At 46.9% G+C, this 26201-nt stretch overlaps 1 protein-coding gene across 1 annotated transcript in view; it reads right to left on the bottom strand.

The window, feature by feature from the left end:
- LOC139377171 (ankyrin repeat and fibronectin type-III domain-containing protein 1-like) overlaps nucleotides 1–26201 on the bottom strand; it is a 165841-nt gene that overhangs the window by 88872 nt on the left and 50768 nt on the right. The window contains exons 5-8 of the mRNA XM_071120176.1: nucleotides 21924–22118; nucleotides 14628–14741; nucleotides 12541–12638; nucleotides 10394–10484 (exon numbers count right to left, since the gene is read on the bottom strand). Of these exons, the coding sequence (XP_070976277.1) occupies nucleotides 10394–10484; nucleotides 12541–12638; nucleotides 14628–14741; nucleotides 21924–22118 (498 nt within the window). The remainder of the gene's footprint in view (nucleotides 1–10393; nucleotides 10485–12540; nucleotides 12639–14627; nucleotides 14742–21923; nucleotides 22119–26201) is intronic.

Here is a 26201-nt window from a genome sequence, read left to right as displayed (position 1 = left end):
TATCTATGGCAATCTATTGTAATTTGGAGAATTTACACTTGAATAATTTTTTTTTTTAAGTATTCATAAATACTATTTATTTGTTATATCTGTGTCCATATTGCCCATGAGTTTCTAGTGAATAGACCACATGTTTAAAAAATAAAATAGCCTAATTAATGAGAAAAAGCATTTAATCAACAATGGCATTATTTTCAATTAAATATGCAAATCTTCCAACTGTCACCAGTTTGTCGCCAAAACATTGATGACAAATACACATGTATATAGTAAAATACATATCAATATAGTAAAATACATAAAAGTGTGTAAAAGATATGTAGGATATTATGCTGAAACCCTTAGGAAATGTGTTTTTATAGCGTTGTCAATTAATATTTTAAAATGTGATAAGGCCACACAGAGGGCCAGAGATAATTACAGACACCTGTGATTATCTGAAGTACCCATAAAGTCCACTAGATGTCTTGTGATAAATTCCACCAGAAACTTGAAAGTGACCAAACATTCTGGTAGTTTGCTGGTAAACTTTGAATGTTACCATTAATATACTCTCCCTAGTCATGTCAAACATGACATTTGCATGAATTTGCATTAAAAATAGATTTTTTCTCTCTGCCGTCAAGACACTAAAATGTTTTGCACACGAGGTGGGGGGGCCCCCTAACCAAATCTCGCTTAAGGCCACCAAAAGGCTAGGGTTGACCATGCAAACTGACCAGTCACCTCGGTGTGAGTCCATTTGTGATTCATATTATATAAAGTGTCCTTGGGTTTGAAGAAGACATATTAAATAGAATAAAATGAATTGATTTCTCATCTCAGCGGTTTAATTGCCTTGATCTCATCATCTCCTGACAAAGTATTTATTCATTACCCTTTCGTCCTCTCTCAATCTCTTTCTCTCTCTGTATTTGTTCAACTTTTTCTATTACATTTCTTATTTTATTCAGGCCAATCTGAGACACCCTCTCCAAGGCTGATCTAAGTGTATGGTTAGAGGGAGAGTCGTGATAGAGTCCTGACTGTGGGTTAAAACCGATGTTAACAACTCGTGCTGTGAAGTTTGTTATTTTATTTATTTCACCTTTATTTAACCAGGTAGGCAAGTTGAGAACACCTTTATTTAACCAGGTAGGCTAGTTGAGAACACCTTTATTTAACCAGGTAGGCTAGTTGAGAACACCTTTATTTAACCAGGTAGGCTAGTTGAGAACACCTTTATTTAACCAGGTAGGCAAGTTGAGAACACCTTTATTTAACCAGGTAGGCTAGTTGAGAACACCTTTATTTAACCAGGTAGGCTAGTTGAGAACACCTTTATTTAACCAGGTAGGCTAGTTGAGAACACCTTTATTTAACCAGGTAGGCTAGTTGAGAACACCTTTATTTAACCAGGTAGGCCAGTTGAGAACACCTTTATTTAACCAGGTAGGCTAGTTGAGAACACCTTTATTTAACCAGGTAGGCTAGTAGAGAACACCTTTATTTAACCAGGTAGGCCAGTTGAGAACACCTTTATTTAACCAGGTAGGCTAGTTGAGAACACCTTTATTTAACCAGGTAGGCTAGTTGAGAACACCTTTATTTAACCAGGTAGGCTAGTAGAGAACACCTTTATTTAACCAGATAGGCCAGTTGAGAACACCTTTATTTAACCAGGTAGGCTAGTAGAGAACACCTTTATTTAACCAGGTAGGCTAGTTGAGAACACCTTTATTTAACCAGGTAGGCTAGTAGAGAACACCTTTATTTAACCAGGTAGGCTAGTAGAGAACACCTTTATTTAACCAGGTAGGCTAGTTGAGAACACCTTTATTTAACCAGGTAGGCTAGTAGAGAACACCTTTATTTAACCAGGTAGGCTAGTTGAGAACACCTTTATTTAACCAGGTAGGCTAGTAGAGAACACCTTTATTTAACCAGGTAGGCTAGTTGAGAACACCTTTATTTAACCAGGTAGGCTAGTAGAGAACACCTTTATTTAACCAGGTAGGCTAGTTGAGAACACCTTTATTTAACCAGGTAGGCTAGTTGAGAACACCTTTATTTAACCAGGTAGGCCAGTTGAGAACAAGTTCACATTTGCAAATGGAGTAAAACAAACATACAGTCAATAATACAGTAGAAAAATAAGTCTATATACGATGTGAGCAAATGAGGTGAGATAAGGGAGGTAAAGGCAAAAAAAGGCCATGTTGGCGAAGTAAATACAATATAGCAAGAAAAACACTGGAATGGTAGATTTGCAGTGGAAGACTGTGCAAAGTAGAGATAGAAATAATGGGGTGCAAAGGAGCAAAATAAATAAATATATACAGTAGGGGGAGAGGTAGTTGTTTGGGCTAAATTATAGATGGGCTATGTACAGGTGCAGTAATATGTGAGCTGCTCTGACAGCTGGTGGTTAAAGCTAGTGAGGGAGATAAGTGTTTACAGTTTCAAAGATTTTTGTAGTTCGTTCCAGTCATTGGCAGCAGAGAACTGGAAGGAGAGGCGGCCAAAGGAAGAATGGGTTTTGGGGGTGACTAGTGAGATATACCTTCTGGAGTGCGTGCTACAGTTGGGTGCTGCTATGGTGACCAGTGAGCTGCGATATAGGGGGGACTTTACCTCGCAGGGTCTTGTGGATAACCTGGAGCCAGTGGGTTTGGCGACGAGTATGAAGCGAGGGCCAGCCAACGAGAAAGTACAGGTCGCAGTGGTTGGTAGTATATGGGGCTTTGGTGACAAAACGGATGGCACTGTGATAGACTGCATCCAATTTATTGAGTAGGGTATTGGAGGCTATTTTGTCACCGACGTCGAGGATCGGTAGGATGGTCCGTTTTACAAGGATATGTTTGGCAGCATGAGTGAAGGATGCTATGTTGAGAAATAGGAAGCCAATTCTAGATTTAACTGTTTGATGTGAGTCTGGAAGGAGAGTTTACAGTCTAACCAGACACCTAGGAATGTGTAGTTGTCCACATATTCTAAGTCAGAACCGCCCAGAGTAGTGATGTTGGACGGGCGGGCAGGTGCAGGCAGCGATCGGTTGAAGAGCATGCATTTAGTTTTATTTGTATTTAAGAGCAATTGGAGGCGACGGAAGGAGAGTTGTATGGAATTGAAGCTCGTCTGGAGGGTTGTTAACACAGTGTCCAAAGAAGGGCCAGAATTATACAGAATGGTGTCGTCTGCGTAGAGGTGGATCAGAGACTCACCAGCAGCAAGAGCGACATAATTGATGTATACAGAGAAGAGAGTCGGTCCGAGAATTGAACGCTGAGGCATCCCCATAGAGACTGCCAGAGGCCCGGACAACAGGCCCTCCGATTTGACACACTGAAATCCATCAGAGAAGTAGTTAGTGAGCCAGGCGAGGCAATCATTTGAGAAACCAAGGCTATCGAGTCTGCCGATGAGGATGTGGTAATTGACAGAGTGGAAAGCCTTGGCCAGGTCAATGAATACGGCTGCACAGTATTGTTTCTTATCGATGGCGGTTAAGATATTGTTTAGGACCTTGCGTGTGGCTGAGGTGCACCCATGACCAGCTCTGAAACCAGATTGCATCGCAGAGAAGGTATGGTGGGATTCGAAATGGTCGGTAATTTGTTTGTTGACTTGGCTTTCGAAGACCTTAGAAAGGCAGGGTAGGATAGATATAGGTCTGTAGCAGTTTGGGTCAAGAGTGTCCACCCCTTTGAAGAGGGGGATGACCGCAGCTGCTTTCCAATCTTTGGGAATCTGAGACGACACGAAAGAGAGGTTAACAGGCTAGTAATAGGAGTTGCAACAATTTCGGCAGATACTTTGAGAAAGAAAGGGTCCAGATTGTCTAGCCCGGCTGATTTGTAGGGGTCCAGATTTTGCAGCTCTTTCAGAACATCAGCTGACTGGATTTTGGAGAAGGATAAATGGGGAAGGCTTGGGCGAGTTGCTAGGGGGTTGCAGTGCTGTTGACCAGGGTAGAGGTAGCCAGGTGGAAAGGTTGGCCAGCCGTAGAAAAATGCTTATTGAAATTCTCAATTATAGTGGATTTATCGGTGGTGACAGTGTTTCCTATCCTCAGGGCAGTGGGCAGCTGGGAGGAGGTGTTCTTATTCTCCATGGACTTTACAGTGTCCCAGAACTTTTTGTTAGCCTTGGCTTTTCTAACTGCCTGTGTATATTGGTTTCTAGGAGTGACGGAGTGCTGAGGAGTGACGGACTCCATCCTAGCTGGAGGGGTGCTCTCATCTTATCTACCAACATAGACAGGGCTCTAACTCCTCTAGCTCCACAATGAGATAGGGTGCAGTTCAGGCCGCAGGCTGTTAGCCAGTCTGCCAGATTAGTGGAGTATGCCACTAGCACAGTCAGTGTAGTCAGCTCAGCTATCCCCATTGAGACCGTGTCTGTGCCTCGACCTAGGTTGGGCAAAACTAAACATGGCGGGGTTCGCCTTAGCAATCTCACTAGGATAAAGACCTCCTCCATTCCTGCCATTATTGAAAGAGATTGTGATACCTCACATCTCAAAATAGGGCTACTTAATGTTAGATCCCTTACTTCAAAGGCAGTTATAGTCAATGAACTAATCACTGATCATAATCTGTATGTGATTGGCCTGACTGAAACATGGCTTAAACCTGATGAATCTACTGTGTTAAATGAGGCCTCACCTCCTGGTTACACTAGTGACCATATCCCCCGTGCATCCCTCAAAGGCGGAGGTGTTGCTAACATTTACGATAGCAAATTTCAATTTACAAAAAAAATAAATGACGTTTTCGTCTTTTGAGCTTCTAGTCATGAAATCTATGCAGCCTACTCAATCACTTTTTATAGCTACTTTTTATAGCTACTGCCATATACAGTGTTCCTCATTGAGTTCCCTGAATTCCTATCGGACCTTGTAGTTATAGCAGATAATATTCACATTTTTGGTGACTTTAATATTCACATGGAAAAGTCCACAGACCCACTCCAAAAGGCTTTCGGAGCCATCATCGACTCAGTGGGTTTTGTCCAACATGTCTCTGGACCTACTCACTGTCACAGTCATACTCTGGACCTAGTTTTGTCCCATGGAATAAATGTTGTGGATCCTAATGTTTTTCCTCATAATCCTGGACTATTGGACCACAATTTTATTACGTTTGCAATTGCAACGAATAATCTGCTCAGACCCAAACCAAGGAGCATCAAAAGTCATGCTATAAATTCACAGACAACACAAAGATTCCTTGATGCCCTTCCAGACTCCCTCTGCCTACCCAAGGTCGTCAGAGGACAAAAATCAGTTAACCACCTAACTGAGGAACTCAATTTAACCTTGCACAAAACCCTGGATACAGTTGCACCCCTAAAAAGTAAAAACATTTCTCATAAGAAACTAGCTCCCTGGTATACAGAAAATACCCGAGCTTTGAAGCAAGCTTCCAGAAAATTGGAACGGAAATGGCGCCACACCAAACTGGAAGTCTTCCGACTAGCTTGGAAAGACAGTACAGTGCAGTATCGAAGAGCCTTCACTGCTGCTCGATCATCCTATTTAATTGAGGAAAATAAAAAAAATCTGAAATGTCTTTTTGATACTGTTGCAAAGCTAACTAAAAATCAGCATTCCCCAAGTGAGGATGGCTTTCACTTCAGCAGTAATAAATTCATGAACTTCTTTGAGGAAAAGATCATGATTATTAGAAAGCAAATTACGGACTCCTCTTTAAATCTGCGTATTCCTTCAAAGCTCAGTTGTCCTGAGTCTGCACAACTCTGCCAGGACCTAGGATCAAGAGAGTCTCTCAAGTGTTTTAGTACTATATCTCTTGACACAATGATGAAAATAATCATGGCCTCTAAACCTTCAAGCTGCATAGTGGACCCTATTCCAACTAAACTACTGAAAGAGCTGCTTCCTGTGCTTGGCCCTCCTATGTTGAACAATAAACGGCTCTCTATCCACCGGATGTGTACCAAACTCACTAAAAGTGGCAGTAATAAAGCCTCTCTTGACAAAGCCAAACCTTGACCCAGAAAATATAAAAAACTATCGGCCTACATCAAATTTTCCATTCCTCTCAACATTTTTAGAAAAAGCTGTTGCGCAGCAACTCACTGCCTTCCTGAAGACAAACAATGTAAACAAAATACTTCAGTCTGGTTTTAGACCCCATCATAGCACTGAGACTGCACTTGTGAAGGTGGTAAATTACATTTTAATGGCATCAGACCGAGGCTCTGCATCTGTCCTCGTGCTCTTAGACCTTAGTGCTGCTTTTGATACCATCGATCACCATATTATTTTGGAGAGATTGGAAACCCAAATTGATCTACACGAACAAGTTCTAGCCTGGTTTAGATCTTATCTGTCGGAAAGATATTAGTTTGTCTCTGTGAACGGTTTGTCCTGTGACAAATCAACTGTACATTTCGGTGTTCCTCAAGGTTCCGTTTTAGGACCACTATTATTTTCACTATATATTTTACCTCTTGGGGATGTCATTAGAAAACACAATGTTAACTTTCACTGCTATGCGGATGACACACAGCTGTACATTTCAATTAAACATGGTGAAGCCCCAAAATTGCCCTCGCTAGAAGTCTGTGTTTCAGACATAAGGAAGTGGATGGCTGTACACTTTCTACTTTTAAACTCGGACAAAACAGAGATGCTTGTTCTAGGTCCCAAGAAACAAAGAGCTCTTCTGTTGAATCTGACAATTAATCTTAATGGTTGTACAGTCGTCTCAAATAAAACTGTGAAGGACCTTGACGTTACTCTGGACCCTGATCTCTCTTTTGACGAACATATCAAGACTGTTTCAAGGGCAGCTTTTTTCCATCTACGTAACATTGCAAAAATCAGAAACTTTCTGTCTAAAAATGATGCAGAAAAATGTATCCATGCTTTTGTTACTTCTAGGTTAGACTACTGCAATGCTCTACTTTCCGGCTACCCGGATAAAGCATTAAATAAACTTCAGTTAGTGCTAAATGAGGCTGCTAGAATCCTGACTAGAACCAAAAAATTTGATCACATTACTCCAGTGCTAGCCTCCCTACACTGACTTCCTGTTAAGGCAAGGGCTGATTTGAAGGTTTTACTGCTAACCTACAAAGCATTACATGGGCTTGCTCCTACCTATCTCTCTGATTAGGTCCTGCCGTACATACCTACACGTATGCTACGGTCACAAGACACAGAATTTCTAAGCAAACAGCTGGAGGCAGGGCTTTCTCCTACAGAGCTCAATTTTTATGGAATGGTCTGCCTACCCATGTGAGAGACGCAGACTCGGTCTCAACGTTGAAGTCTTTACTGAAGACTCATCTCTTCAGTGGGTCATATGATTGAGTTTAGTCTGGCCCAGGATTGTGAAGGTGAACGGAAAGGCTCTGGAGCAACGAACCGCCCTTGCTGTCTCTGCCTGACCGGTTCCCCTCTTTCCACTGGGATTCTCTGCCTCTAACCCTATTACAGGGGCTGAGTCACTGGCTTACTGGTGCTCTTTCATGCCGTCCCTTGGAGGGGTGCTTCACTTGAGTGGGTTGAGTCACTGATGTGATCTTCCTGTCTGGGTTGGCGCCCCCTTGGGTTGTGCCGTGGCGGAGATCTTTGTGGGCTATACTCGGCCTAATCTCAGGATGGTAAGTTGGTGGTTGAAGATATCCCTCTAGTGGTGTGGGGGCTGTGCTTTGGCAAAGTCGGTGGGGTTATATCCTTCCTGTTTGGCCCTGTCCGGGGGTATCATCGGATGGGGCCACAGTGTCTCCTGACCCCACCTGTCTCAGCCTCCAGTATTTATGCTGCAGTAGTTTATGTGTCGGGGGGCTAGGGTCAGTTTGTTATATCTGGAGTACTTCTCCTGTCTTATCCGGTGTCCTGTGTGAATTTAAGTATGCTCTCTCTAATTTGCTCTTTCTTTCTTTCTCTCTCTCGGAGGACCTGAGCCCTAGGACCATGCCTCAGGACTACCTGGCATGAGGACTCCTTGCTGTCCCCAGTCCACCTGGCCGTGCTGCTGCTCAAGTTTCAACTGTTCTGCCTGTGGCTATGGAATCCTGACCTGTTAACCGGACGTGCTACCTGTCCCAGACATGCTGTTTTTTACTCTCTAGAGACAGCAGGTAGAGATACTCTTAATGATTGGCTATGAAAAGCCAACTGACATTTACTCCTGAGGTGCTGACTTGCTGCACCCTCGACAACTACTGTGATTATTATTATTTGACCATGCTGGTCATTTATGAACATTTGAACATCTTGGCCCTGTTCTGTTATAATCTCCACCCGGCACAGCCAGAAGAGGACTGGCCACCCCTCATAGCCTGGTTCCTCTCTAGGTTTCTTCCTAGGTTTTGGCCTTTCTAGGGAGTTTTTCCTAGCCACCTTGCTTCTTTACCTGCATTGCTTGCTGTTTAGGGTTTTAGGCTGGGTTTCTGTACAGCACTTTGAGATATCAGCTGATGTCAAAGGTATAAAAACACTAACCAGAACAGCAATGGACAAGGCATATTGACATTAAGGAGTGGCATGCTTAGTCGAGTGATCATAAGGGTCCAGTGAGTAGTGAGGTTGGTTGGGGTAACGGTGATTCAGACAGCTAGCCGGGCCATCGGTAGCAAGCTAGCATAGGATGGAGGTCTGTTATTAGCCACCTCGTGCGTTTCCGTCGGTAGATTAGTGGGGTTCCATGTGGTAGAGGGGATCAATCCAATTGGCAAAGTAGATATAGTTATAGTGACCCAAGAAAAATTGTCCGACAGATCTATTCAGACAGCAGCCGATAAGACAGTTAACGATTAGCGGGCCGCAGATGGGCGTTCAGGTAACGTCGTGATGGAGGAGCCAGTTGAGTAACTCCCTCGGGCAGATAACGGCGGTAGTCCAGTCCTGAAGGCCCGGTGGGGCTCCTCATTGGCAGTAAAATGGGTCCGGATAGGTGATTGTAGCCCAGGAGTGGCTAGTAAGAAATGTCAGAAATGTAAGAAAAGTAAATGTCACATTGAATTGTCCGTTTTCAGGCTGTTTATCTGAAACAGGCTGATGAAAACAATGCCTGTGTTCCAAATGGCACCCATAGGGTTCTGGTCAAACGCAGTGCGCTATATAGGGACATTACAAACATTCTCATTAGGGCTGCGAATTTCCAGAGACCTCACGATACGATATTGTCACAATACTTGGGCGGCAGGTAGCCTAGTGGTTAGAGTGTTGGACTAGTAACCGAAAGGTTGCAAGATCAAATCCCTGACTCCTGACCAAGGCAGTTAACCCACTGTTCCTAGGCCGCCATTGAAAATAAGAATTTGTTCTTATGCCTTGCCTAGTTAAATAAAGGTTCAAAAAATAATTATATCACGATACTTAGGTGCTGTGACAATTTGTGATTTGATACTGTAATTTTATTGCGATTCGATGCTCCAAACATATTGCTCAGAGGGACAAGAGGGACAAGAGAGAGCCATGAGCCATGAGCCATGAGAAAACACATTTTGATCAGTCATGGAAATAAAAGTGTTTAAAAACATTTAAAAAGAAGATGGAGAACAACTGTCATAGCAGGCTGTGTGATGCAAACTGCCATAGCAGGCTGTGTAATGAAAACTGCCATAGCAGACTGTATGATGAAAACTGCCATAGCAGGCTGTGTAATGAAAACTGCCATAGCAGACTGTATGATGAAAACTGCCATAGCAGGCTGTGTAATGAAAACTGTCATAGCAGGCTGTATGATGAAAACTGCCATAGCAGGCTGTGTGGTGAAAACTGTCATAGCAGGCTGTGTAATGAAAACTGCCATAGCAGACTGTATGATGAAAACTGTCATGGCAGGCTGTATGATGAAAACTGTCATGGCAGGCTGTATGATGAAAACTGTCATAGCAGGCTGTATGATGAAAACTGCCATAGCAGGCTGTGTAATGAAAACTGTCATAGCAGGCTGTGTAATGAAAACTGTTATAGCAGGCTGTGTAATGAAAACTGTTATAGCAGGCTGTGTAATGAAAACTGCCATAGCAGGCTGTGTAATGAAAACTGTCATAGCAGGCTGTGTGATGAAAACTGCCATAGCAGGCTGTGTGATGAAAACTGTTATAGCAGGCTGTGTGATGAAAACTGCCATAGCAGGCTGTGTGATGAAAATTGCCATAGCAGGCTGTGTGATGAAAACTGCCATAGCAGGCTGTGTAATGAAAACTGCCATAGCAGGCTGTGTAATGAAAACTGTTATAGCAGGCTGTGTAATGAAAACTGCCACAGCAGGCTGTGTGAACATGACACTACGTGACACGTCTTATAATTTTCTAGGAAAAAAAACCTCTGCGGTTTTTACAGCAGTGCATAGACCGATTCTACCATTTAGTATGAAGCTAGAGTCAAGAAAGTTTTGATTAAAACCTAACAAAGTAATGAACTCACTGGAGGGTGAAGCGGAGGGGGGTAGAGTTGACTGAGGTGGACCCCAACCCTTCATGTTGTAGGCTGACACTTGGACATAGTACAGCCTCCCCTGGAACACACACACACACACACACACACACACACACACACACACACACACACACACACACACAGTGTATCAGAGATCAGACAGAGTTATGGAGCGGTGGGGTGCAATTAGTGCACTTTGTAAGGAATATGGCCTCCATTCTAGCTCTTCTAATTCACCCCCTCATTCCACTACTGTGTCATTACTAAGTCATTTACACACTACTTTACTTCCTCCCTCCATCACACACTTCTCCTTTACTCACCCAACCAATTACTGTATACTCCTCTCTCTCTCTGTGCTCCTCTCTCTCTCTGCGCTCCTCTCTCTCTCTGTGCTCCTCTCTCTCTCTGTGCTCCTCTCTCTCTCTGTGCTCCTGTCTCTCTCTGCGCTCCTCTCTCTCTCTCTGTGCTCCTCTCTCTCTCTGTGCTCCTCTCTCTCTCTGTGCTCCTCTCTCTCTCTGTGCTCCTCTCTCTCTCTGTGCTCCTCTCTCTCTCTGTGCTCCTCTCTCTCTCTGTGCTCATCTCTCTCTTTGTGCTACTCTCTCTCTCTGTGCTCCTCTCTCTCTCTGTGCTCCTCTCTCTTTGTGCTCCTCTCTCTTTGTGCTCCTCTCTCTCTTTGCGCTCCTCTCTCTCTTTGCGCTCTTCTCTCTCTCTGTGCTCCTCTCTCTGCGATCCTCTCTCTCTTTGTGCTCCTCTTTCTCTTTGTGCTCCTCTCTCTCTCTGTGCTCCTCTCTCTCTTTGCGCTCCTCTCTCTCTCTGTGCTCCTCTCTCTCTTTGCATTCCTCTCTCTCTTTGTGCTCCTCTCTCTTTGCGCTCCTCTCTCTCTTTGTGCTCCTCTCTCTCTCTGTGCTCCTCTCTCTCTTTGCGCTCCTCTCTCTCTTTGTGCTCCTCTCTCTTTGTGTTCCTCTCTTTCTTTGTGTTCCTCTCTCTCTTTGTACTCCTCTGTCTCTTTGTGCTCCTATATCTCTGCGCTCCTCTCTCTCTTTGTGCCCCCCTCTCTCTTTGCGCTCCTCTCTCTCTCTGTGCTCCTCTCTCTCTCTGTGCTCCTCTCTCTTTGTGCTCCTCTCTCTCTTTGTGCTCCTCTCTCCCTTTGTGCTCCTCTCTCTCTTTGTGCACCCCTCTCTCTGCGCTCCTTTCTCTCTCTGTGCTCCTCTCTCTCTCTGCGCTCCTCTCTCTCTCTGCACTCCCCTCTCTCTTTGAGCTCCTCTCTCTTTGTGCTCCTCTCTCTCTGCTCCTCTCTCTCTCTGAGCACCTCTCTCTCTGCAATCCTCTCTCTTTGTGCTCCTTTCTCTCTCTGCGCTCCTTTCTCTCTCTCTCTCTGCGCGCCTCTCTTTCTTTGCGCTCCTCTCTCTTTCTGTGCTCCTGTCTCTCTCTGCTCTCCTCTCTCTTTGTGCTCCTCTCTCTCTCTGCGCACCTCCCTCTCTGTGCTCCTCTCTCTCTCTGCGCTCCTCTCTCTCTCTGCTCCTGTCTCTCTCTGCGCTCCTCTCTCTTTGTCCTCCTCTCTCTCTCTATGCTCCTCTCTCTTTGTGCTCCTCTCTCTCTCTGTGCTCCTCTCTCTCTCTGCGCTCCTCTCTCTCTGCTCCTCTCTCTCTTTGTGCTCCTCTCTCTGCGCTTCTCTCTCTCTCTGCTTCTCTCTCTCTCTGCGCTCCTCTCTCTTTGTGCTCCTCTCTCTGCGCTCCTCTCTCTCTGCGCTCCTCTCTCTCTGCACTCCTCTCTCTCTCTGCTCCTCTCTCTCTGCTCCTCTCTCTCTCTCTGCTCCTCTCTCTCTCTGCTCCTCTCTCTGCTCCTCTCTCTCTCTGCGCTCCTCTCTCTCTCTCTGCTCCTCTTTCTCTCTGCGCTCCTCTCTCTCTCTCTGCTCCTCTCTCTCTCTGCGCTCCTCTTTCTCTCTGCTCCTCGCTCTCTCTCTGCGCTCCTCTCGCTCTCTCTTTCTGTGCTCCTTCTCACTCCCACTTTTTATCTCTTCTCTCTCTCTTTGTTCCTTTCCTCAGTCTCTATCTTCCTCTCCCTCTCTCTTTGTTCCTTTTCTCAGTCTCTATCTTCCTCTCCCTCTCTCTTTGTGTTCCTTCATTATTTACCATGGCAAGGCCGTTGATGGTACACTTGAGTGTCTGTAGGTTTTCCAACACCATGTCTCCAGCCAGCATGGAAAAGTCCTTTAGACAGCTCCACTCCACTGTAATAACACACACACACACACACACACACACACACACACACACACACACACACACACACAGTCAACATTACAAATACTCACTGACATTAACACCACAGGCTGTGTGTGTGTGTGTGTGTGTGTGTGTGTGTGTGTGTGTGTGTGTGTGTGTGTGTGTGTGTGTGTGTGTGTGTGTGTGTGTGTGTGTGTGTGTTGTGTGTCCTTACAATAAATCAATAGGTCACCTGGTGCTGTGTATTACACTATTAACCTTCTCATTGGGCGACTAATGCCTTGAGGCGTGTGGTGTCCCTCGCTTTCCCTATCTCTCTTTCTCTCTGTCTCTCTCGATTCAATTCAATTTCAATTTAAGGGCTTTATTGGCATGGGAAACATGTGTTAACATTGCCAAAGCAAGTGAGGTAGATAATATACAAAAGTGAAATAAACAATAGAAATTAACAATAAACATTACACATGCAGAAGTTTAAAAACAATAAACAATAAACATTACAAATGTCATATTATATATATATATACAGTGTTTTAACAATGTACAAGTGGTTAAAGTACACAAGGGAAAATAAATAAGCATAAATATGGGTTGTATTTACAATGGTGTTTGTTCTTCACTGGTTGCCCTTTTCTTGTGGCAACAGGTCACAAATCTTGCTGCTGTGATGGCACACTGTGGTATTTCACCCAGTAGATATTGTAGTTGATCAAAATCGTGTTTGTTCTCTCTCTCTCTCTCTCTCTCTCTCTCTCTCTCTCTCTCTCTCTCTCTCTATCTAGCTCTCTCTCTCTCTCTCTGCCTCTCTGTCTCTCTCTCACTCTCTCTCTCTCTCTCTCCCTCTCTCTCTCCCTCTCCCTCCCTCTCTCTCTCTGCCTCTCTCTGCCTCTCTCTCTCTCTCTCTCTCTCTCTCTGCCTCTCTGTCTCTCTCTCTCTCTCTCTCTCTCTCTCTCTCTCTCTCTCCCTCTCTCTCTCCCTCTCCCTCCCTCTCTCTCTCTGCCTCTCTCTGCCTCTCTCTCTCTCTCTCTCTCTCTCTCTCTCTCTCTGCCTCTCTCTCCCTCTCTCTCTCCCTCTCTATCTCTCTCTCTCTCTCTCTCTCTCTCTCCCTCTCTGTACAGTCTATCTCATTTTCACTCCTTTGCTTCTGCTTTATCAGCAGTTGACACAGAGCTTCTCAACGGCATGTGAAGACGTGTACACCTGTAGGGAAAAGCCTTGCTGAGTAGACAGCAGCACCACTATAAACCATTACAAAGCCTGTTGTAACATGCTACATCTGCAGCAGAAGCCTATTAGTCCAAAATGACCAGCCCTTTCCAGGTCAATACACTGATCTCTCTCTCTGCTGGGCTCTTTATTCTCTGGTAATTGTAGCTAGAAGGAATGAAGGGAAGTAAAGGAAGGGAGGGGGGAAGGGAGGGAGGGAGGGAGGGAGGGAGGGAGGGAGGGAGGGAGGGAGGGAGGGAGGGAGGGAGGGAGGGAGGGAGGGAGGGAGGGAGGGGAATAAGCCAATACCAGTCATGGCATGGGGAATAGATTTACTGTCATCCTACAGGGCTAGAGGGGGGCAGGTTAGTGAGATGACAGACAGAGGGGGTACAGAGGTTAGAAACAGATGAGACAGAGAGAAAGACCTTCAATTTAAATTGAATTTAATTGAGAGAGAGAGATACCTTCCATTTAAATTGTATTGATTTGAGAGAGAGAGAGAGAGCTTCAATTTAAATTGAATTGAATTGAGAGAGCTTCAATTTAAATTGAATTGAGAGAGAGAGAGAGAAACAGTCAAGAGAGAAGGAGAGAGACAGAGAGAGAGATAAAAATAGAAGGCGAAAGTAACAAATTAAGGGAACAATAATTTATTTGTTCCTACCCATTTAGTTCCCTTTCTGCATTGCTGCTCTTTTAATATGTGTGTGTGTGTGTGTGTGTGTGTGTGTGTGTGTGTGTGTGTGTGTGTGTGTGTGTATGTGTGTGTGTGTGTGTGTGTGTACCTCTGTGCTTGGTGATCACAGCAGAGTTGAGGCAGCGGGGCTCCTGGAATGTGACCGTGAGAGAGGAGCTACTGGTTACACTGAGACGCACTGCAGACGGGGGCTCTGGCACACCTACAAATCACATCAAATACACTTTAGAAAGCCCTTTAAGTTGCCACAAAGTGCTTTACAGATGCCCAGCCTAAAACCACAAAGAGCAAGCAATGCAAAATCAGAAACAGTGAATAGGAAAAACTCCAGAGAAAGGCAGGTACCTAGGAAGAAATCTAGAGAGGAACCAGACATTGAGGGGCGGCCAGTCCTCTTCTGGCTGTACCTGGTTGAGAGGATCCAGGCTTCAAGGTGGGGCCAGTCCTCTTCTGGCTGTACTGGTAAAGAAACACCAGGCTTCAAGGTGGGGCCAGTCCTCTTCTGGCTGTACTGGTAGAGAAACACCAGGCTTCAAGTTGGGCCAGTCCTCTTCTGGCTGTACTGGTAAAGAAACACCAGGCTACAAGGTGGGGCCAGTCCTCTTCTGGCTGTACTGGTAAAGAAACACCAGGCTTCAAGGTGGGGCCAGTCCTCTTCTGGCTGTACTGGTAAAGAAACACCAGGCTTCAAGGTGGGGCCAGTCCTCTTCTGGCTGTACTGGTAAAGAAACACCAGGCTTCAAGGTGGGGCCAGTCCTCTTCTGGCTGTACTGGTAAAGAAACACCAGGCTTCAAGGTGGGGCCAGTCCTCTTCTGGCTGTACTGGTAGAGAAACACCAGGCTTCAAGTTGGGCCAGTCCTCTTCTGGCTGTACTGGTAAAGAAACACCAGGCTACAAGGTGGGGCCAGTCCTCTTCTGGCTGTACTGGTAAAGAAACACCAGGCTTCAAGGTGGGGCCAGTCCTCTTCTGGCTGTACTGGTAAAGAAACACCAGGCTTCAAGGTGGGGCCAGTCCTCTTCTGGCTGTACTGGTAAAGAAACACCAGGCTTCAAGGTGGGGCCAGTCCTCTTCTGGCTGTACTGGTAAAGAAACACCAGGCTTCAAGGTGGGGCCAGTCCTCTTCTGGCTGTACTGGTAGAGAAACACCAGGCTTCAAGTTGGGCCAGTCCTCTTCTGGCTGTACTGGTAAAGAAACACCAGGCTACAAGGTGGGGCCAGTCCTCTTCTGGCTGTACTGGTAAAGAAACACCAGGCTTCAAGGTGGGGCCAGTCCTCTTCTGGCTGTACTGGTAAAGAAACACCAGGCTTCAAGGTGGGGCCAGTCCTCTTCTGGCTGTACTGGTAAAGAAACACCAGGCTTCAAGGTGGGGCCAGTCCTCTTCTGGCTGTACTGGTAAAGAAACACCAGGCTTCAAGGTGGGGCCAGTCCTCTTCTGGCTGTACCTGGTAGAGAAACACCAGGCTTCAAGTTGGGCCAGTCCTCTTCTGGCTGTACTGGTAAAGAAACACCAGGCTTCAAGGTGGGGCCAGTCCTCTTCTGGCTGTACTGGTAAAGAATCACCAGGCTTCAAGGTGGGGCCAGTCCTCTTCTGGCTGTACCTAGTTGAGAAGAACCAGGCTTCAAGGTGGGGCCAGTCCTCTTCTGGCTGTACCTGGTAGAGAAACACCAGGCTTCAAGGTGGGGCCAGTCCTCTTCTGGCTGTACTGGTAAAGAAACACCAGGCTTCAAGGTGGGGCCAGTCCTCTTCTGGCTGTACTGGTAAAGAAACACCAGGCTTCAAGGTGGGGCCAGTCCTCTTCTGGCTGTACCTGGTAGAGAAACACCAGGCTTCAAGTTGGGCCAGTCCTCTTCTGGCTGTACTGGTAAAGAAACACCAGGCTTCAAGGTGGGGCCAGTCCTCTTCTGGCTGTACTGGTAAAGAATCACCAGGCTTCAAGGTGGGGCCAGTCCTCTTCTGGCTGTACCTAGTTGAGAAGAACCAGGCTTCAAGGTGGGGCCAGTCCTCTTCTGGCTGTACCTGGTAGAGAAACACCAGGCTTCAAGTTGGGCCAGTCCTCTTCTGGCTGTACTGGTAAAGAAACACCAGGCTTCAAGGTGGGGCCAGTCCTCTTCTGGCTGTACTGGTAAAGAATCACCAGGCTACAAGGTGGGGCCAGTCCTCTTCTGGCTGTACTGGTAAAGAAACACCAGGCTACAAGGTGGGGCCAGTCCTCTTCTGGCTGTACTGGTAAAGAAACACCAGACTTCAAGGTGGGGCCAGTCCTCTTCTGGCTGTACTGGTAAAGAGGAAACAAGCTTCAAAGAGGGGGGCAGTCCTCTTCTGGCTGTACCTGGTCGAGAGGAACCAGGGTTCGAGGTGGGTCCAGTTCTCTTCTGGCTGTACTGGTAGAGAGGAACCAGGAACCAGGCTCAGGTGGGGAGGGCAGTCCACTTCTGGCTCTATCTGGTAGAGAGGAACCAGGATTTAAGGCTGGGCCAGTTCTCTTCTGGTTGTACCTGGTCGAGAGGAACCAGGATTTGAGGTGAGGCCAGTCCTCTTCTGTCTGTACCTGGTCGAGAGGAACCAGGCTTCAAGGTGGGGCCAGTCCTCTTCTGTCTGTACCTGGTTGAGAGGAACCAGGCTTCAATGTGGGGCCAGTCCTCTTCTGTCTGTACCTGGTAGAGAGGAACCAGGATTTGAGGTGGGGCCAGTTCTCTTCTGGTTGTACCTGGTAGAGAAGAACAAGGATTTGAGGTGGGGCCAGTCCTCTTCCGTCTGTACCTGGTCGAGAGGAACCAGGATTTGAGGTGAGGCCAGTCCTCTTCTGGCTGTACCTGGTAGAGAGGAACCAGGATTTGAGGTGGGGCCAGTCCTCTTCTGATGTACCTGGTCGAGAGAAACAAGGATTTGAGGTGGGGCCAGTCCTCGTCTGGCTGTACCTGGTCGAGAGGAACCAGGATTTGAGGTGGGGCCAGTCCTCTTCTGACTGTACCTGGTCGAGAGGAACCAGGATTTGAGATGGGGCCAGTCCTCTTCTGGCTGTACTGGTAAAGAAACACCAGGCTTCAAGGTGGGGCCAGTCCTCTTCTGGCTGTACTGGTAAAGAAACACCAGGCTTCAAGGTGGGGCCAGTCCTCTTCTGGCTGTACTGGTAAAGAAACACCAGGCTTCAAGGTGGGGCCAGTCCTCTTCTGGCTGTACTGGTAAAGAAACACCAGGCTTCAAGGTGGGGCCAGTCCTCTTCTGGCTGTACCTGGTAGAGAAACACCAGGCTTCAAGTTGGGCCAGTCCTCTTCTGGCTGTACTGGTAAAGAAACACCAGGCTTCAAGGTGGGGCCAGTCCTCTTCTGGCTGTACTGGTAAAGAATCACCAGGCTTCAAGGTGGGGCCAGTCCTCTTCTGGCTGTACCTAGTTGAGAAGAACCAGGCTTCAAGGTGGGGCCAGTCCTCTTCTGGCTGTACCTGGTAGAGAAACACCAGGCTTCAAGGTGGGGCCAGTCCTCTTCTGGCTGTACTGGTAAAGAAACACCAGGCTTCAAGGTGGGGCCAGTCCTCTTCTGGCTGTACTGGTAAAGAAACACCAGGCTTCAAGGTGGGGCCAGTCCTCTTCTGGCTGTACCTGGTAGAGAAACACCAGGCTTCAAGTTGGGCCAGTCCTCTTCTGGCTGTACTGGTAAAGAAACACCAGGCTTCAAGGTGGGGCCAGTCCTCTTCTGGCTGTACTGGTAAAGAATCACCAGGCTTCAAGGTGGGGCCAGTCCTCTTCTGGCTGTACCTAGTTGAGAAGAACCAGGCTTCAAGGTGGGGCCAGTCCTCTTCTGGCTGTACCTGGTAGAGAAACACCAGGCTTCAAGTTGGGCCAGTCCTCTTCTGGCTGTACTGGTAAAGAAACACCAGGCTTCAAGGTGGGGCCAGTCCTCTTCTGGCTGTACTGGTAAAGAATCACCAGGCTACAAGGTGGGGCCAGTCCTCTTCTGGCTGTACTGGTAAAGAAACACCAGGCTACAAGGTGGGGCCAGTCCTCTTCTGGCTGTACTGGTAAAGAAACACCAGACTTCAAGGTGGGGCCAGTCCTCTTCTGGCTGTACTGGTAAAGAGGAAACAAGCTTCAAAGAGGGGGGCAGTCCTCTTCTGGCTGTACCTGGTCGAGAGGAACCAGGGTTCGAGGTGGGTCCAGTTCTCTTCTGGCTGTACTGGTAGAGAGGAACCAGGAACCAGGCTCAGGTGGGGAGGGCAGTCCACTTCTGGCTCTATCTGGTAGAGAGGAACCAGGATTTAAGGCTGGGCCAGTTCTCTTCTGGTTGTACCTGGTCGAGAGGAACCAGGATTTGAGGTGAGGCCAGTCCTCTTCTGTCTGTACCTGGTCGAGAGGAACCAGGCTTCAAGGTGGGGCCAGTCCTCTTCTGTCTGTACCTGGTTGAGAGGAACCAGGCTTCAATGTGGGGCCAGTCCTCTTCTGTCTGTACCTGGTAGAGAGGAACCAGGATTTGAGGTGGGGCCAGTTCTCTTCTGGTTGTACCTGGTAGAGAAGAACAAGGATTTGAGGTGGGGCCAGTCCTCTTCCGTCTGTACCTGGTCGAGAGGAACCAGGATTTGAGGTGAGGCCAGTCCTCTTCTGGCTGTACCTGGTAGAGAGGAACCAGGATTTGAGGTGGGGCCAGTCCTCTTCTGATGTACCTGGTCGAGAGAAACAAGGATTTGAGGTGGGGCCAGTCCTCGTCTGGCTGTACCTGGTCGAGAGGAACCAGGATTTGAGGTGGGGCCAGTCCTCTTCTGACTGTACCTGGTCGAGAGGAACCAGGATTTGAGATGGGGCCAGTCCTCTTCTGGCTGTACCTGGTCGAGAGGAACCAGGATTTGAGGTGGGGCCAGTCCTCTTCTGTCTGTACCTGGTTGAGAGGAACCAGGCTTTAAGGTGGGGCCAGTCCTCTTCTGTCTGTACCTGGTAGAGAAGAACCAGGATTTGAGGTGGGGCCAGTCCTCTTCTGGCTGTACCTGGTCGAGAGGAACTAGGATTTGAGGTGGTGCCAGTCCTCTTCTGGCTGTACTGTTTATATAAGTACATGAAGTTCATTAAGGCCAGATGGTTTGTTAACCTGCTGATACTGCTGGTGAAGTCTAGAAGTCCTAGAAATTCGCTACATGTCTGTAACCTGATTTAAGCCCAAACAGATGGTTGTGTGTTCAGTTTAGATGGGGCACAAACACAACAGACATGTACCTTACTGATAGAGAAGCAGATCATGTGTGTTTGTCAAATCAAAGTGTATTTGTCACTTGCACAGGATACAGCAGGTGTAAACAGAACAGTGAAATGCTGACTTGCAAGTTCTTCATCAACATTGCATTATTCAATATCAAAGGTAAAGAAATAGTGTGTGTCTTTGTGTGTCTTTGCGTAAGTGCATGTGTGTGTTTGTCTCTCCTCCCGTTATCCTCCCCTCCTCTCTTCCAGTCCTCCAGTCCTCCTCTCCTCCTGTCCTCCTCCCCTCCTCTCTTCCAGTCCTCCTCTCCTCCTGTCCTCCCCTCCTCTCTTCCTGTCCTCCTCCTCCCCTCTCTTCCTGTCTTCCTCCCCTCATCTCTTCCTGTCCTCCTCCCCTCCTCTCTTCCTGTCCCCCCCTCATCTCTTCCTGTCCTCCTCCCCTCCTCTCTTCCTGTCCTCCTCCTTCCCTCTCTTCCTGTCCTCCTCCCCTCTTCTCTTCCTGTCCTCCTCCCCTCCTCTCTTCCTGTCCTCCTCCCCTCTTCTATTCCTGTCCTCCTCCCCTCCTCTCTTCCTGTCCTCTTCCTTCCCTCTCTTCCGGTCCTCCTCCCCTCTCTTCCTGTCCTCCTCCCCTCCTCTCTTCCTGTCCTCCTCCCCTCCTCTCTTCCTGTCCTCCCCTCATCTCTTCCTGTCCTCCTCCCCTCCTCTCTTCATGTCCTCCTCCTTCCCTCTCTTCCTGTCCTCCTCCCCTCCTCTCTTCCTGTCCTCCTCCCCTCCTCTCTTCCTGTCCTCCCCTCATCTCTTCCTGTCCTCCTCCCCTCCTCTCTGCCTGTCCTCCTCCTTCCCTCTCTTCCCTTATATTGCTTATGGCAGCAGTATATGATGAGGGTTGTATGAAGATGATAGAAACTCTCCCATCTATTCGCTCCTCTCTATTCTCTCCCCTATAAACTCTCCCCTCTAAACTCTCCCCTCTCTCCAACCAACAACACCAACAATACCAACAACACCAACAACAACACAAACAACACCAACAAAACCAACAACAACACCAACAACAACAAGAACACCAACAACACCAACAACAACACCAACAACAACACAAACAACACCAACAAAACCAACAACAACACCAACAAGAACACCAACAACACCGACAACAACACCAACAACAACAACAACACCACCAACACCAACAAAAACACAAACAAAACCACCAACAACAACAAGAACACCAACAAAACCAACAACAACAACACCAAGAACAATAACATCAACAACAACAACACCAAAAACAAGATCACCAAGAACAACAGCACCAACAACACTACCAACAACAACACCAACACTAACACCATTAACACCAACAACACCACCACCAACAACAACACCAACAAAACTAACACCAACACCAACAGCACCAACAACAACACCAACAACAAGAACACCAACAACACCAACAACAAGAACACCAACACCAACAACACAAACAACAAGAACAACACCAACACAAACACCAACACCATCAACACCAACAACAACACCAACAACAAGAACACCAACAACACCAACAACAAGAACACCAACAACACCAACAACAAGAACACCAACAACAAGAACACCAACACCAACAACACAAACAACAAGAACAACACCAACACAAACACCAACACCATCAACACCAACAACACCAACAACAAGAACACCAACAACAAGAACACCAACAACACCAACAACAAGAACACCAACAACACCAACAACAAGAACACCAACAACACAAACAACAAGAACAACACCAACACAAACACCAACACCATCAACACAAACAACAAGAACACCAACAACAACAACACCAACAACAACACCAACAACAACACGTTTGCTACAGTTCTAAAGAATAAAGGAGTATGTTTTCAGAAGCACTTCAGCAAACTCCTCCACCATGGCGTTTACTTAAGCCAGAGGTATTCAACTCTGACCCTACGAGATCCGGAGCCTCATGGTTTTCTGTTCTACCTGATAAGTAATTGCACCTACCTGGTGTCCCAGGTCTAAACCAGTCCCTGATTAGAAAGGAACAACGAAAAACACACACACACACACACACACACACACACACACACACACACACACACACACACACACACACACACAGACACAGCCTCCCCCCTCCACAAAACACACGATCCCAGCATACTCACGTGCATGCTGGAAGCCAGTCGTCATGCGTTTGTAGAGCTTGCACCTCCACTCCCAGGCTCGGAGCTGCTTGTCCTTGTCACAGGCCTCCAGGCTAAGGCCGTCTCTCTGGGCCTGAGCAGCCAGCTCCCCTGCCCTCCTCTCTGCCTCGATGACCAGGCTGCTAAGGTGGGCCTCGCGACTCTCCACACTGACAACTACAACACAGACACAAAACAAACAAGTTCTAGACGTACCATTGTAGTTCTCCTGCCCTCCGCACAGCCTCACCACTCTAGAAGGATTAGAACCCAGACAGACATGGGTTGCATCTGTCATGTCACACCACTGTCAGGAATGTTCTCAGCCAGAGTGGCCGCCATATTGATGCCCAAAATCAATTTTAGCTAGCTAGCTCTCAATGGCGGAATATACGGCTCATCGCGACTCTGTGGTAAAAAAAGATATATATTTTAAAAACTAGCTGTAGTCCCCTTATGGTGCTCCAACCGGCTTGTTTAAAGCCCTGAAAATCTGTCATTTCCTGATGTTTACATCTACCTTATAAACAGCCCTTCACCCTACACTGGAGCAAGCCTAAAGGGATACAAAAGAACTTAGATATTTCAGTGTGGGTTGGGTGAATTGGCATTTGCAGGACAGGAAGATTTTCCTTTTCACAGGCAAGGTTTTACTGCAGTGAGCTAAATCAGGGTCACACAGAGTGTTTCTTGGTCTTAAACAAATCTACTTTGAAACAAAAGTATATACCTCACACACATGGTTCTGAGCTAAAAGAAGAAGACGTGTACCATGTCAGATACACAGTTGTAATGTATGATAGTACAGTGCATTCGGAGAGTATTCAGACCACTTGACTTTTCACACATTCTGTTACGATACTATTGATGAAATAGTTTCCCCCCATCTCATTATTCTACACACCGTACACCATAATGACAAAGAGAAAGCAGTTTTTTATTTTTATTTGTGCAATTGTATAAAAAATTTAAACTGAAACATCACATAACTATTCAGACACTTTACTCAGTACTTTCTTGAAGCACCATTGAAGCCTTCAGTCTTCTTGGGTATGATGCTACAAGCTTAGCAAACCTATATTTGGGGAGTTTCTCCCCTTCTTCTCTGCAGATCCTCTCAAGCTCTGTCAGGCTGGATGGGGAGTGTTGCTGCACAGATATTTTCAGGTCTCTTAAGAGATGTTTGATCAGGTTCAAATCCAGGCTCTGGCTGGGCCACTCAAGGACATTCAGAGACTTGTCCCGAAGCCACTCCTGCCTCTTGGCTGTTTGCTTAGGGTCATTGTCCTGTTGGAAGGTGAACCTTCACCCCAGTCTGAGGTCCTGAAGGCTCTGGAGCAGGATCAAGGATCTCTATGTATTTTGTTCCATTCATCTTTCCCTCGATCTTGACTAGTCTCCCAGTCCCTGCAGCTGAAAATCATGATGCTGCCACCATCATGCTTCACCGTAGGGACAGTGCCAGGGTTCCTCCAGACGTGACGCTTGGCATTCAGGCGAAAGAGTTCAATATTGGTTTTATCAGACCAGAGAATCTTATTTTTCATGGTCTGAGAGTCCTTCAGGTGCCTTTTGGCAAACTTCAAGCAGGCTGTCATGTAAATTTTCCTGAGGAGTGGCTTCTGTCTGGCCACTCTACCATAAAGTCCTGATTGGTAGAGTGCTTCAGCGATGGTTGTCCTTCTGGAAGGTTCTCTCATCTCCACAGAAGAACTCTGGAGCTCTTTCAGAGTGACCATCGAGTTCTTGGTCACCTCCCTGACCAAGGCCTTTCTCCCCCAATTGTTCAGTTTGGCCGGGCTGCCCGATCTAGGAAGAGTCTTGTTGGTTCCAAACTTCTTCCATTTAAGAATGATGGAGGCCACGGTGTTCTTGGGGACCTTCAATGCTGCAGACATTTTTTGGTACCCTTCCCAGATTTGTGCCTCGACACAATCCTGTCTCGGAGCTCTACGGACAATTCCTTCGACCTCATGGCTTGGTTTTTGCTCTGACATAGACAGGTGTGTGCCTTTCCAAATCCTGTTCAATCAATTGAATTTACCACCGGTGGACTCCAATCAAGTTATAGAAACATCTCAAGGATGATCAATGGAAACAGGATTCACATTTTCCAAAAGTTCAAAAAACCTGTGTAAGAGTGAGTTATCAAGGGCCACTCAGAGAAGTACAGGCCACAGACCTTGCAGCTCGACTTGCTTGTTACAGCTGACTAGACACAAACAGACTGACATAGTGGGGGGATCTGAGAGGAGGACCCGTGGATCATGGGAAAAACACAGGTTACCATTGGATACAGAACACAGGTTACTATGGGATACAGAACCCAGGTTACTATGGGATACAGAACACAGGTTACCATGGGATACAGAACACAGGCTACTATGGGATACAGAACACAGGTTATATTGGGATACAGAACACTGGTTACTATGGGATACAGTCCACAGGTTACTATGGGATACAGAACACATGTTACTATGGGATACAGAACACGGGTAACTATGGGATACAGACCACGGGTTACTATGGGATACAGAACACAGGTTACTTTGGGATACAGAACACAGGTCATTATGGGATACAGAACACAGGTTACAATGGAATACAGGACACAGGTTACTATGGGATACAGAACACATTACCATGGGAGATGGAAGACACATTACTATGGGATACAGAACACGTTACCATGGGAGATGGAAGACACATTACTATGGGATACAAAACACAGGTTACTATGGGATACAGAACACAGGTTACTATGGGATACAGAACACAGGTTACTATGGGATACAGAACACAGGTTACTATGGGAGATTCAGTGAAACACAGATTATCATTAGAGTTGGAAAAGAGCTCAAGTTTCACTGAGAGAACACAAAGTTTCACACTGCTTTGAAAGGTCCAATGTGGATGCGAGGATAGACTAGTAGAATTCCCCTGCTTGGCGGGTGAGTGGAATACACAGACAGACGTGTATTTGGCCTCCCGGATTTGTCATAGTAAAAACCTAGCCCTCATGCCAGCCCTCCCTGCAGTAGAACAGCGTGGTTCTCTCTCTCTCTCTCTCTCTCTCTCTCTCTCTCTCTCTCTCTCTCTCTCTCTCTCTCTCTCTCTCTCTCTCGTCATTGACCATGACAACAACATAAACAAATAACCACGTCTGTAGGAGAAGACCCTCTTTCACGGACCTCTCACCGTGCCCCTAGCCCCTGGGGTGGGAGGGTTGTAGAGAGGGTGGAGGGATGGTGAGTGACAAAGAGGGAGGACGACAGAGTAAGTAAACAGCCCAGTGATCCCTCCATCCTTCCATCTCGTTACCTGGGGGTCTAAGCTAAGTCTGAAGCTACGTTGTAAATGGTGCACTACTTCTTGAAGTGCACTACTTTTAATCAGGAACAATAGGGACCAGGTAGGGAATAGGGTGCCGTTTGGGACACATCCAGAGTCTGGGCTGCAGTGGAAAAGAGTGGCAGCCGTATTAGCCTCGTCGAGGTGCAATTTCCTGCTTCTTCAGGAGTGACAGGCCTGACGCAGGCTGTGGTTAATTGATGGGGCTATAAATTAACATGCAGAGCTGTCCATCCAGCCACACACACACGCATGAACGCATACACACAAGCTCACACACTGGCCCATTGTCTGGCCTGTCTGCCGCGGGATGAGGTTCTACGGCGGGATGAGGAACGGTGGGACCTAAATAAAGTCCCCTGGCGGGACTCGTTAATTACCCTCCAACCCGCTCCATGGTTGGGCTACCACACCCATCAAGCCCTCAGTCTCACTGCAGAATTAGATGTTTTCCCACCTTTCTCCAAATGTCAAATTTTAAAGTTGTTCCAAATGTCAATGTTGCAAAAACAAGTGCCAATCATTGTGATTGAACACGCCATCCTCGTGGCCAGAGCTCGCAGATTACGCCCATCCACCACCCCCGTCCACAACATCTTAGCAAAATCCAAGCCTAAAGGTGCTCACCATTGCCCCTAGTGGCAACATCCTGTATTAGGGCACAGATGTTTTAGGCGTATTAGGCACACAAAAACAACTCTACGGTTACATTAAGGCATTCATTCCGACTGGGTTAAGTTAAAGGTTCACGTTTGGGACATACAGAAAAAACTTTTGGGTAAACTTCTAATTCCGATTGGTTAAAGTAAGGATTATGGTTTCGGTTAATTAACCTTGCTATCTCATTGTGGACGACTGGCGCAGTGGTCTAAGCAGCGCGCTCCCACTCCATAGACTGCAGGTGGC

This window comes from Oncorhynchus clarkii, chromosome 20 (assembly GCF_045791955.1).
Source record: "Oncorhynchus clarkii lewisi isolate Uvic-CL-2024 chromosome 20, UVic_Ocla_1.0, whole genome shotgun sequence".
In the NCBI taxonomy this organism is placed as follows: domain Eukaryota; kingdom Metazoa; phylum Chordata; class Actinopteri; order Salmoniformes; family Salmonidae; genus Oncorhynchus; species Oncorhynchus clarkii.
This window is presented reverse-complemented; position numbering and strand designations above follow the sequence as displayed.